The sequence below is a fragment of the Berghia stephanieae genome, chromosome 8 (genome assembly GCF_034508935.2).
Source record: "Berghia stephanieae isolate SIO BIC M18660-M18661 chromosome 8, UCSD_Bste_1.3, whole genome shotgun sequence".
NCBI lineage: Eukaryota > Metazoa > Mollusca > Gastropoda > Nudibranchia > Aeolidiidae > Berghia > Berghia stephanieae.
This window is the reverse complement of record NC_088367.1, coordinates 25,943,100-25,957,156: the sequence shown is the minus strand read 5'-3', so window position 1 is coordinate 25,957,156 and position 14,057 is coordinate 25,943,100. Positions and strand designations below refer to the sequence as shown.

At 33.9% G+C, this 14,057-nt stretch overlaps 1 protein-coding gene across 2 annotated transcripts in view; it reads right to left on the bottom strand.

The window, feature by feature from the left end:
* Positions 1-5,260: 5,260 nt before the first annotated feature.
* Positions 5,261-14,057, bottom strand: part of LOC144978458 (uncharacterized) — a 63,040-nt gene continuing 54,243 nt past the window's right edge. For both annotated transcript variants that reach the window (XM_078924559.1, XM_078924561.1), the window contains exons 4-9: positions 11,254-11,388; positions 9,002-9,279; positions 8,259-8,447; positions 7,644-7,921; positions 7,063-7,228; positions 5,261-5,675 (exon numbers count right to left, since the gene is read on the bottom strand). In XM_078924559.1, coding sequence (XP_078780685.1) covers positions 5,491-5,675; positions 7,063-7,228; positions 7,644-7,921; positions 8,259-8,447; positions 9,002-9,279; positions 11,254-11,388 — 1,231 coding nt within the window. In that variant the 3' untranslated portion in view covers positions 5,261-5,490. The remainder of the gene's footprint in view (positions 5,676-7,062; positions 7,229-7,643; positions 7,922-8,258; positions 8,448-9,001; positions 9,280-11,253; positions 11,389-14,057) is intronic.

The following is a 14,057-nucleotide window of genomic DNA, read 5'->3' as shown; positions in this document are numbered from 1 at the left end:
GCTTGTGTCGGGATGAGACTTATAGGTGATCTCAAACTAAGTACATTCGTGATATGCTCTTGGAATCTACATCTGATCACTATTTGTTCCCAGTTCCCCTATGTCTTACTTTTTCTTGGGTGCTTTAATTGTAATTCTAGAACTTTTTACTATCCCATTTTCTTCCTTTTTACTGGCGCTGATATAACATAAATGTGTTGCAAGCGCTGTAAAAACCTTAAAAACAAACAAAAACGAATTACTTTGATAGTGTGCTCTTGGAATCTACATCTGCTTTCCATTTGAACCATTTCCTCTTTTGTCTTCCCTATTCTTGGGTGCTTTAATTGAAATTCAAGAACTTTTTACTATCCCATCTTCTTCCTTTTTACTGGCGCTGATATGACCTAAACGTAAAACCCTTTAAAACAAAAAACAAAAAAAAAAAAAAAAAACAACAACAACAACAACAAACAAGCATTACAATAATATAATTTTGATAGCACGAGGGAGACAACCAATTGCTTGGTCCGATATGAAGCAATTTTATTAAGAGGTTTAATATGAATGGAAAATAGAACAAATTCGTTTGATTTTCAATCATGGTGAACTCGAGAGAGTTAACTAAATTATTAGCTTGTTACTCCATTAACAGTCCTGAGTCTAAGGATGTAACCAGGTTATTAATTTTGTCAGCAATTTGAATAAAAGCGTACACACCTTCAGTTCTGATCTGTTTTTCTACTTCTTATTCCACACACACAGCTGCTGTCTTATCATCGTTCAGTTTCAGTCTGTTCTCATTAATCTAACCATATCAATAGGGAATGAGATTAGCGGAAGAGTAGCGAGGACGAGAGACACATGCGCACAACCAACATGACGTTCTCTCTCTAATAACTTTTCCGACGGTGACGCCACAGACTATGGGTGACGTCCAATCAAGGGGCGCTACTCTTCCGCTAATCTCATTCCCTACACACTTCTCCCCTGGTACTCTCTGCACATTTCTCGCATTGCAGCTGCAGTATTACAACATATCATCAACATATTTAAAGTAGGACATACAGTAAATTAACTTGGGACCTAAAACTGTCCTAAACCCATTAAGTATTGACCATGTTTTCATTGAAATCCCAGCGTCGTTAACTTTGCTTGAATATTTATCATGTTTTTCGTTAAAATTCTAGTGTAAGCTTCTTGCATAACCTTACTCTCTTACATACGCCCCTTTCTTAGAATTTAAATTGATCTTAGAACAATTTCAATTCAAAAATAACAGTAAGAGAATAAATGTATAAGTAACATCAAACTAAAATTAATTAATAAAATATAAGACATAATTTATCAAAAATGACAACACTTATACCAGTTAAATATTTTAAAATTTTAAACTTTAAATTCACAAACACCAAAGTTGATTAAAACATTTATATATATATATATATATATATATATATATATATATATATATATATATATATATATATATATATCGATTATACTTTTAAAAAAGAATTACATCGACAGTAAGATATCAATCAATTAAAAGTGATTAAAATTTAAATTTACTAATACCAAAGATGATAAAAACATTATATATATATATATATATATATATATATATATATATATATATATATATATATATATTGATTATACTTTTTAAAGTATTACAACATCGACAGTAAGATATCAATTAATTTAAATTTTTTTAAAAGATGATCTTTTTCACCTTAAATGCCATCTTCATTGTAATAAAAGTGTTTAATTCTCGTCGTAGTGACCATGTTTTCATTGAAATCCTAGCGTCGTTATCTTTGCTTGAATATTAATGAGGTTTTTCGTTAAAATTCTTGTGTAAGCTTCTTGCACAAGCTTACTCTCTTACACACAGCGTGAAACGGGCATTAGCAATTCCTTGCTACCATTTGGATAGGACGCTAGTCTATCGCAAAGTACTTTACGCTAGATCTAACTGACCCAGCTACCCATTCACTGCTGGGATCGGAAGGTCCTGGGTTCGAGCCCCGCTCGCCGCATAGTTGAGTCCTTGGAAAAGGCTCTTTATTCACATTCTCTCACCGTACTCCGGTGTAAACTGAGTACCTGGCCGTTAACAGCATTGTCTCTGTCGGAAAAAAAATTGTAATATCTCCTAACAGGCCGGATGCCTCTTTCTATATGATACGTGTTGCTGTTGGTCAGGGACCCTCTGTACAGCGTTTTGAGCACGTTTAATGGATATTGCGCAATATAAAACCTCACGCGACGATAAAAATAGGTTGAATCTTTTAAACCACCAATGTCGATGTCGCAAAGAGGGGTATTAACTTGTGAAAGATGGACTCTCGGCGTTAATTAATACACGATCTGCTACTGTTCAATGCTGGAGAGAAATGGTTTAAATAATGTACATAGTCAACTTAAAATTTTTAAAAATTCTTCCAGATATCATGGCGCTTAGTATTCAGTATTATCAATTTATAAAATCAAAGCTTGGAGATATAACGCTTAACATTCGTAGTAATATCTATATGTGAAAATCTAAACATGAGCAAAATAGCCATATTAAATCGGTGTGTACGTGCTCTCTCTCTCTCTCTCTCTCTCTCTCTCTCTCTCTCTCTCTCTTTCTCTCTCTTTCTCTCACAAACACACACACATACACACACACACACACACACATATATATATATATATATATATATATATATATATATATATATATATATATATATATATATATATATATATACAATGCTACACTTTCATGATAAGTAATGACATTTTACCACAATCACATCCATTTATGGAACATTATGATTATGTACAAATTTTTTTTCAGAAAAATGTGACGAAAACTTTGAACTCTACGATTTTAAAAAATTAAAGGCACCGAATACTTGCCATATCGAAAATTGGCGACGTAGATAAGTTTCAAGCTTTTTGAGCACGTGAGTCGATATTGCGATTTATATCCTTTTTAAAAAAATAAGCTCAGTTCTAAAATTTTGATGTCATCTGTAGATCTTCCATGTTGGCTTCTGACTATGCGTAGCCTTTTCCCTCGTTATCTAATATATGTTCTAATGTCTTAAATACTGATAAAATCTCATATATTTGAATTGACTCTTTTAACTCTGCTTTTGTAGATAGTGTAAAACGTTTTCCGAATATTATAGACCATATTTGACATTATTGACCAAATTATGCTATAGTCCATTGGATTCAAGTCAGGATCATAGGAGACCATTAATTGTCTTTAGAAATAAACATAATTTCATGTCTACGTTGTATTGTTAATTGTACATCGTTATTAGAAGAAAAAAAAAGTCCAGACTCTTTCCCGGCCGGTCATTTATTTTTCACAAGGACTTCCTATACTAGTCACAACAAAACAAGACGCAATTTTGGAAACTTTCGAAATCGTGATTCTTCCGATTGCCATTGGAATCAACTGGTCCAATCCGTCATCAGATGGACTCTCTCACTTTAGACCTTGGAGTTACCACATGGAAATGCTATGTTGACTGTTGACAATTGATTTACAAAGATCTGACGAAATCCCACTTGGTTGCAATAATTTACAATTGCTTTACACAAACGTTGTTTGCTTCTTCTTCTTCAATCAGCTTACCCCGCATTTTGCAGGGTTGCCATAATGAATGCCACATCTCCATACATCTCGGTTCATAGCATCATCCTCCTCCAGGCCCAATTCTTTCATCTCGTCCTTTGCCCTATCTAACCTTGTCTTTGTGTGTCCCTTTTTCCTCATTGTATATCCAATACTTTTCTTCCCCCGTACTCCCTTTCTCTCGCCTCTTAACATGTCAAAACCATTTCAATCTACGTTCTCTCATCTTTATTGATACATTCTTCACTTCAGTCAACCTTCGAAGTCGTTCATTTCTCACTTTGTCTTTTTTTTTTTGTCCAGCCAAGTGACCATCTCAACATCCTCATTTCTGACACCTCAACTTTTAAAATCTTGTTTCTCTTGCTGCCTTAGTATAACCGGCATAGTTAATTAATCAATAGGTGGTTTTTGATTAAATGTGGCAAGTATTATTTTAGTCTTGTTTGTAAATTTTCGAATGTTTCTACTTTGCATTAAAACAGCGTCATACGTTTTCCATTTTTTTTTTCTCTCGCACCCTATTTACATATATCGTGGTCATCAATAGTTAATTGAACCACGACGAAATTAACTTTGAAGAGAGTAAAAATATGTCATCATTGTACATATACAGATAAATATTTTTTTAAAATCATATTATACCACAAATAGCGAGACATAGGTTCAAATGTGTAACACATATATAAAGATGCCACTCATAATATGTTTAATAATAACTATACCGCATATACGCTTGACGTATATATAATATAATTTTGTATTTCAAACGACATACCCTTGGAATTTATTTCATAATATTATGAAAACGTAATTCAGATGTAAGTAATGGAAGGTAAGTATATTTACAAAGAATATAATTTTCTTCACACGTAACAAATTTGGCATTAATTAATTGATTGACATTAATTAAAGACAAATAAAGTAAGGCCAATTATTTACTGTGTAAAAGCTGTATCTGTAAATTCTGATCACAATGCAAAACTTGTTACAGTTACGAATGTGAAAGATTTAAAGTTAATTCCACGATCAATGGTAAATGTAAAAATGCTTGATAGATAAGGTTGAGGAGAGTTTATTTTCCAATTGGTGTTATACATTGTATATATATACATGTCACGTATCAATCAATCATTCATTAACATTGCACATATTATTATTATTATTATTATTATTATTATTATTATTATTATTATTATTATTATTATTATTATTATTATTATTATTATTATTATTATTATTATTATTATTATTATTATTATTATTGTGACCCATCGCGTCAAAGCGGAATAATGTCGGGGTGAGCTGAGTACTGGAGATTAAACCTATAGCGATCCCACATGGAACGTGGGGATAATCTCTCTTCGTTTTGACAGAGAATGAAGATAAGATAAGATAAGAATAGATGAACTTTATTTATCCACTTCTGGAAATTTACATCGAGTATTATTGCCTTAGACTAATGTATTTCTGAAAATAATTAAGCAAATAAATGATAAAAAGGAAATACAATGACATAGAGGTAAACCAACAAAAAGCTTAACAAAACTAAACATATCTCGCTTACCTCCCAAATTCTCTCTCTCTCTCTCTCTCTCTCTCTCTCTCTCTCTCTCTCTCTCTCTCTCTCTCTCTCTCTTCTTTTTCTTTCTTTTGCAATGTCTAACATTGCAATTAACTCAAAGTTTCTATTTTTTTAAATATCCTTTTTACTCTAGACTCCCTTTAGGAGATGGGAAACATCACGACATAGTACCGTTTTGAGACGGTGGGTCACATTTGTTGAATATCATTGTGAAAAGTTATCTCAAATTTCATAACTGTACGAATCGAAAGCATTATTGCATGGATATTTTTTTTCCTTTCCCAATTCAAACATCTCGCCTCTTTAAAATGCATCGGAAGTCTTTGAGTCGGTTGATAATGCGCATGTGCGTGTCCAAAGAAGGCAAAGATTTGGTGCTGATTGGTTGAATCTCGAAGTGACGTAGGATGTAAACAGTGTAGATAAATAACTGCATACCTGCCATTTTGTTGCCGACACAGCGACGAGCACCTATAAAATTAGAGAGAAATATGGTTTGTTTGTATTTTAATCAGACAAAACGTTTATTGTGAAATTAAAGTCCCAACATTGTAAATCATTTCAAATTTATTCATCAGAACGGTCAGTTTAACAAACGTTTAAACACTTTTTTATCTGAAATTCGAAAGATATTTTCCAACGGTAAACGCTTAATTTGTCCACTCTTTTTTTTCTTAGTCAGTGAAAGCAAGTAACAATTAACAACGAGGTTGCAATGATTATAATGTCTTCAATATTTTTCATAAACAAAATCCATTTTGAATTGAAGGACAGTCTTGTGATTTGTCTTCAACTGAAATCTGATACGGACTGGATCTTGGGACTGAATTGCCACCTTCTCGAATGGTCTTTCCTTTTGATAGTGACACATTAATTAAGGAGCAGACACTTTTTCAGATTTTCTTTTAAATTAGATACCATTATTATTATTTAATTTCCGCCCGATCTACATACAAGCGTGTCAACATTGTATTGGGAAATAAACTCTGTTTAAAATATCAAATATCGACAGCACAAAGATTTCCTTGACAGTTAAAAAATAATATGAATGCCCTATAAAGAAACGTAAAATCTGCTTCAAGACATACGGAGAACATGATTTATGAATAAACAAATCTGAAGTTTGTCAATACGACGATAGCCATTATTAAAAAGTGCTTTTACAAAGATCGACTGAAATGCTCCGAATTTGTATCTTCAGTGTTTTGGGGACGAGATGGCCAGGTGGATAGGGCATTGCATAACAGCTCATCAATGCCAGGTTCGATCGCCGCTTTTGGCATCATACTTTTTCCTTGAGAGTTAGTCTTGATACTGACGTGCACTTATTTGCAGGTCTGATAACCCAATCCCTTATGGGCTCATTGTTGTAATGGAAATCTCAAAACATGATGCAAAATATTGTCCATTATAACAATGGTAAACTAGGCCCATAAGTGGATTCGAATGTCAGACCTGCATATATGTACACGTCGCTTGCTACCGTTTTTTTACTTTTGCGGCTCTGCGGATGAGCCCTGGATTATTTCAATCTTAACATAAACGCAATTCCTGGTTCGGTCCCTAAACATCAATGGTGATATTTAAAAACAAGTGAGATAGTCCTTAATTTTTGAAAACTTATATATTCACTTTCCGACACTTTAAAAACTAAAAGTCCAAGCCATGTTTCAGTGGTCGATCTTAACTCTGCACAGATTTATATCTTTAAAAATGAATGATCTGTAAAGACAAAATAAAATTGGCATATAAGTTATTTTATCACAAAGCATCATCATAATGCAGTAAAGCCCACTTGCTAAAACACCGTCAAAATTTCTGCATGGGATAAACAAATGTAATTTTCAATGGTACCTACCAACGCCATATGGCTTGAAACTAGTTGGCTGTTTGAATTTTCGGTCTCCAGTGAGATGTCTTTGTGGCCTGAACACTTCCGGGTCAATGTAATGAGAAGGGTCATGATGAATGCTAATTATGCTGGCCATGACGAATGTCCCTTCTTTAATACTGTAGCCTTCAATCTAAAAATATAAATAAAAGTATTGTTATAATGGCATGAAAAGGACGAAGAGGAGATAGTATATATATACGATGCATCCATCTTTGTCAAGGATGGCCAGAACAAATACATTGCTCATTCTGTAGTATAGAAAATAGGAAATGAGTTCAGTAGATTTTGGGTTTGACCCGGAAGAAATTGGTACCAAAATCATTTTATTTCTGATTAAACTTATCCATATTCTGAGCTTCCCGTGAAAAATCCACCAAAATAGGTAAGTATCCCTTTAATATGTCCTGAACAACATGAGACATTTCCCTTTCATAACCGAGCGTTGCCTCATAATTTCAAAATAATCGATATTTGCTAATAAAATCTAGATATTGATGATGGCCAGACTGATGTAATGAAATAGGAGTATCGTATAAAAATCTCACCTCAGTATCTTCTGTGGCGACATGGGGTAAGGACGAAGGAGTCACAGCCCCAAGCCTCAAAGCTTCTGTGATACAGGCCTTAACATATGGCATGTCCTGTTCCAAAGACCATGTGATTAAATCACCATTCTTTGAAACCACTTCATCAACCTCCTGGCGTGCCAACCTCTGGAATTCTGGGTTCCGTACAAGATGCACAAAAATGTATTCCAGAGCTGCAAGAGTACTGGTAACCCCACCGAAGAAAAAGTCTATGAGTGATTGGAGAAGTTCAGCATCTGAAAAAAAAAATTAATTATTTTAAAGTAAATACTTGACTACTAGAAAGTAAGGACTGAAACGGGTATTGAAAAGTAATAAATATAATGCTTTAAAAAAGAGAAAAACGTGAGTTTTTTTTCGGGTTCAAAATCCTTCTTCAGTCAACAACTACAGCAATTAAAACGGTAATACTATACGTAAACTCTTTTATCTCGTACTTATGAATACTATGCATAGTTTAAACTATTTCTATTATTAATCTAAGAAGGGTTTTAAGCCCGAAACGTTAACGCTACTGAAAATCTGGCTCTATGTTGCAATTAATAGGACTCCGAGGGACAAGCATGACCTCACCTGTGCCTTCCGTCACATTGGCAAATTCAGGTTGCTTTAATATTCTCTGTAGAATGGATTCTTTATTCGTGTTCAAGGACATCTGTCGACTGAAGGTCCATTTGTGTTCTGTGATAGGAGTGCAGGGCACAGTAATCTGTGGTGACGGAGGCTCTGTCTCCTCGAAGGCTTGTTCCCCATGGCCCATATCTATGTCATAGAAAATATTGTAATTTAGCAATGTGGACGAAGTGTAATTTTGTTCAACTTCTACAATATTGTTTCAAGCCTTCGCTTTCTTCATGAAATGAAGTAGATTGTTGTAGGTTCTTTTTTGTTTTTGTTGTTGTTATTTATATAAATTTATTTTGGTTAAGGTAATGTAGGACTCGCCGAATACTGTATTATACACCCAAGCAAATTATTGTGCAAAATGTTACAAATGTTTGATCGACTCCTTATTTTGTTTTTAAAAAAGCTTTTGTCACACAATTCTACCTGGCGTGTTTGGTTATTTAAAATCAAAAGTTACGAAATAACAAATAAAAATATAATAATGTTATGGAATCACTCAAACTGAGAAATTGATAGCTACATTGGGTCATTAAAACCTAAGTTTACTATTTTCACAAATTATATAGCAGACGAACGGTTTTTTGAGGGGTTCATTTGGTGAAGGAATGACGTAAGACATCAGAAAAGCGACGCTGAACAGTCGTGTAAAAAGGGCAGTGAAGTGAAGAAGAAATAGATGAATACGTTACCTGTAAAGCCAAACGCGACAAGATGTGAGGCATTTATCATGGCAGACTCGATAAGCTTATCGTTTCTTGGAGGTGTGAGAAGAGGTTCTTGTTGGTCTGCGTCTTGTGTGTGTTGGTGGTGTGGACAGTGAGATTCTTGATCCCTGTCGTCGGCTTTGCTTTCTTCCTGGATTATTTTAAGTCGCTTTGGGTTCTGTCGGAAAGGGCAGTCTCCTACGGTTGTTGAAGAGGTTGTTTCTGTTTGTATGTGTCCCTTTTGGCCGAATGTATTTTCGAACCTGAAAAAAGTAAGTGCGGAATAAATAATACATTTATATAGCACCTAATATCCTCAGTTGTCTTGTTCTGCGGTGCTTTATATATAAAAAACCCAAAACCAAATCAACAAATTCAATACAAAACATGATAAGCATGAATATAGAAACAAATGATAGTCCTCGTTGTTTCGTGGTATCGCACTCGCCTTCGAACCGGTACGACCAGGGTTCGACACCTGCTTTGAGAGACGCACGATTGAGTCCTTAGAAAAGGCTCTTTACTCCCATTCTCTCACCGTACTCGGGTGTAAAGTGAGTACCTGGTCATTGACAGCGCTGTCTCTGTCGGAAAATAAATGTTGTAATATCCCTTATAGGCGTCATGTATCGTTCTTCGTGAAATTACTTTTGGCTTGAAGCCGCTTGTAAAGCGCGTTGAGCACGTTTAGTTGATATTGCGCTTCATAAATTCTCAATGTTTTGACAAACATATCTTTCACAAAAGAAATGAGCCTCACGGAATATCTCAGTCTTTAGACATTTCCTTTGTACATATTTCAGTTTCGATCTTTCTAATTTCTGACCAGCAATCTCAATCTTGTTGGATGTTGGAGCATACATAAATCTGTCTTTCTGAGACATTAGGCCCATGGAGTATGATTGTATCCCGGTTTCAATAGCGTGAAACGAACAAAAACAATTGCCTGTTACCTAGGACTTCATATACTCTATAGATGTCACTGCCTGTTACCCTTTAGATAAGACGCTAGTCAATCGCAAAGTACTTTCCGCCAGATCTTACAGACTCAGCTATCGGGGGTGGAGTCGAGATTCCACGTCCACCCAACGCTGATTGTTTGGCTGGTTTCCTTTGATCTAGCGGGAAAGTACTTTGTGATAAACAAACTGCAATAGGATTCAATGGTCTGATATCACGTCGCCTAGCAACGAGCAGCTTGGTTCTAAACAAAGAAAATCGGTACTTTTTATTTTTCATGCTGGCTAGAACTTTTTCACATGTCATGTGATCAGATTATATAAAATTCAAAACATGATCAGATTTATAATGTTTTTCTCCTCTGGATACACTTTTATGCTCGTCAGAGAAGTATTTCATAAGGGCTTCCGCCATTGTTCCGATAGTTTAGAGCCAGTTACTAAGTTAACATGCGTCATTACGAGGGAAGTGATGTCATGACTGTTGAAACGTATTGCTATCGTCTTTTAACGTTATAAAAACCATGATAAACACTGACATTCTTTGAAAAAAAAATCTAATTAAAAAATACAGTTGGAAGGCATGAATTTGTATTGAGTAAGTACTACATCACTGTAGACTGTAGACTAAATGTATGGGCCCCTGACAGAGTTGAGGAAGACAACGGTGTTCCTTCACCAGCTAGACATTCAAACATGAAGGCAATATGAGGTGGGAAGAAGAAGAAGAAGAAGAAGAAGAAGAAGAAGAAGAAGAAGAAGAAGAAGAAGAAGAAGAAGAAGAAGAAGAAGAAGAAGAAGAAGAAGAAGAAGAAGAAGAAGATGAAGAAGAAGAAGAATAAGAAGACGAAGGAGAAGAAGATGAAGAAGAAGAAGAATAAGAAGACGAAGGAGAAGAAGATGAAGAAGAAGAAGAAGAAGAAGAAGAAGACGAAGGAGAAGAAGATGAAGAAGAAGAAGAAGAAGAAGAAGAAGAAGAAGAAGAAGAAGAAGAAGAAGAAAGAAGAAAAGAAGAAGAAGAAGAAGAAGAAGAAGAAGAAGAGAAGAAGAGAAGAAGAAGAAGAAGAAGAAGAAGAAGAAGAAGAGGAGGAGGAGGAGGAGGAGGAGGAGGAGGTGGAGGAGAAGAAGAAGAAGAAGAAGAAGAAGAAGAAGAAGAAGAAGAAGAAGAAGAAGAAGAAGAAGAAGAAGAAGAAGAAGAAGAAGAAGAAGAAGAAGTAGTAGTAATCGTAGAAGAAGAGAGGGAAGAAGAAAAAGAATGGGTACGTTTTAATACCGCACCTGGGAGAGGTCGGGGACATAGGGTTTCCAGTGGAATCTCGTATCCACAACCTAAGCAAGTTCTGTAATCGTCTTGATGTTCCATGGATGTCAACGATGTCTTTGAACATTAGTTTGGATAAAGGCTCCCTCAATCTGTGGATGTAGAAATAATATAGAATGACTGAAGATGGCATCACACTGCTCTGATATTGTTTATAGACTGCCAGTTTGGCGATTAGTTGTTTAGGTTTTTTGGGGGTATTTTTAAAAAAAATGTTTATTAAATAACAGACGCTGCACCTGGCGTGTTTTATGTTAAAATGTCATGGTGATATTTATGAACATGATAGTATTGTTGATTTATATTTCGATTTTAGAGATGATTAACAAATGATTGTCAAACGTGAGTCATGAGGAAACAGTCAAAACTTCACTACATTTTAGATCTGGAACATATTAATGTTTTAACACACACTCACACACACACACTCACACACACACAAACACACATACACACACATTAATCCCATTAATGTTTTCATCTCTTATGTGTATATATATATATATATATATATATATATATATATATATATACATATATATATATATATGTATATATATATATATATATATATATATATATATATATATATATATATATATATATATATATATATATATATTCTTTCTTTAAAAAATATAGCCTTGTGGAGAACATTGTGCTATTGAGTCAATAAAATAAATGATACGGCGCACAACTCTACTGAAAGATTTGAAAATTAGAAATGTATTTTTTACAGATAGATAAACAGATAACTTGATTTCCTTTTATAATTTAAAGTCAGTTTGAAAGTTCGTTGAGTCAAACAGATATCATAAAATACGTACCGACGACACTAACACTCTCAAAAACAACCAATCTGGACACTGTAAAAAGTTGTCAGTTTGGCGTTTTAACGCAAATCGTTGCATTCGGAATAATGTATTCACTTAATTACTTTACGGAATTCAGATCTACTTTAAGTTTTCAACAGTTTTCATCTATTTATGACATCAAGTATTATTATTGCCCCTATGATGCTTTCAGTGTGATGGTTCCGGGTGGATAATACCCAGGTTTAATTTCTTTGGTAATAAATTTAAAAATAATAATAATAATCTAAAAAATCGAAATTTAAAACCAGAAAATAGAAGTTGCATTGAAGGTAAAATATAAGGTTTTAGAAAGACCTTATTAAATGTTATGAACATTCAGGTGCCTCCGTAGCGCAGTGGATAAGCTGTCAGACTCTAACCTTGAAAGTACTGTGTTCAATCCCATTGTGGACATTTTAAATAAAAGTTTACTTTATTGAGAAAGACATCATTTTTGTTGTTATAGTTACTGGACATATATTTAAAACCTTAAATTAATCTATTATTATTATTATTATTATTATTATTATTATTATCATTATTATTATTGTTATTGTTATTATTATTATTATTATTATTATTATTATTATTATTATTATTATTATTATTATTATTTTTAATATTATTATTTTTTTTTCAACAACATCGGTACCATTCAATGTGTTATCGTCTTGCATTTATATGTAAACGTTGATTGTTATCATTTTATAATATTTTACCATTATCATCAGTTTATTAGTTTACCGCGTCTTTGTCATTTTATTGGGGTTTTTTTCTTCTTCTGTTGTTGTTGTTTTTCAAAAACTTCCTGTCCCATCATTGTTTATGTCTATTTACATTATCTACGCCATTCACACTACACATTTCTCATTCGTTCTTAGTGTCTTCTTATTCATCGTATTTTGTTGACAAAAGGGAAATCAGAAACGCCCACAGTATGTCTTCGTCTATTAAATTAAGGCTTACAATTCAACAATTATCGTTATTTTTTCCTTCGAGCTTCAAGCAGCAACATTTTCATTAATCAACCAGCACCGCCAACGGAGGTGCATAAAAACGGTGCGTTTTGTACACCTCCAACGGAGGTGCATAAAAACGCCCCCAAACATGATCACCAGAGTATTGTTATGTATGGTAAGTTCTCGATCCCAGGATCGTCTTTCAACTCTGCTCACGTCTGCTACTTCAGGTTTATTTTAGCAGTTGATTTTCTTACCACAACCTGTTTTCACACACGGACAACTGTATGTTGCTGTGTCACGGGTCAGACAGAGGCTATAGTGGCTTACACTTAATGTTGGGCCACACAGAAAAATCAACAGAGGATGTACCAAGTTACACAGACAACTTTGTTTACCAATCTGCCCTCATTAAATGATGGTGGGTACAATATCGAATGAAAATAGTTCTTTCCCCGCGAAATTGCGGACTTCTGACTAGTATATATATATATATATATATATATATATATATATATATATATATATATATATATATATATATATATATGAGCCAAGGTCAAAAGGTGCCCGTCTGATACCAGTGTTAATAAAATTTGATTTTTACTTAATTATGGGCTGTTTTCATTGGGTTAATGCTTGTAATCAATTGTAAATATGAAAAAGAGGTAAAATGAGATAGCTCAACATATTCTGTTCAACAGAATATGAAATAAACAACTTGAAAGTCAAATTTGAATGTAGTTTGGCATGTGCTTAAAACGAGGTCAATGCATCACCTTTATGGAAAGCATGTAGAAATTAAATGTGATGTTTTAGCTCACATGATTGAAATTTGACTAATAGTATAAAGTCAAAATTTACTTTTAAACGCAGTTGCAGTATATTACATATCTGATTAAGTTTCATATAGAGTTCTTAAAAAGTTGGTATTGCTTGTGACCTTTG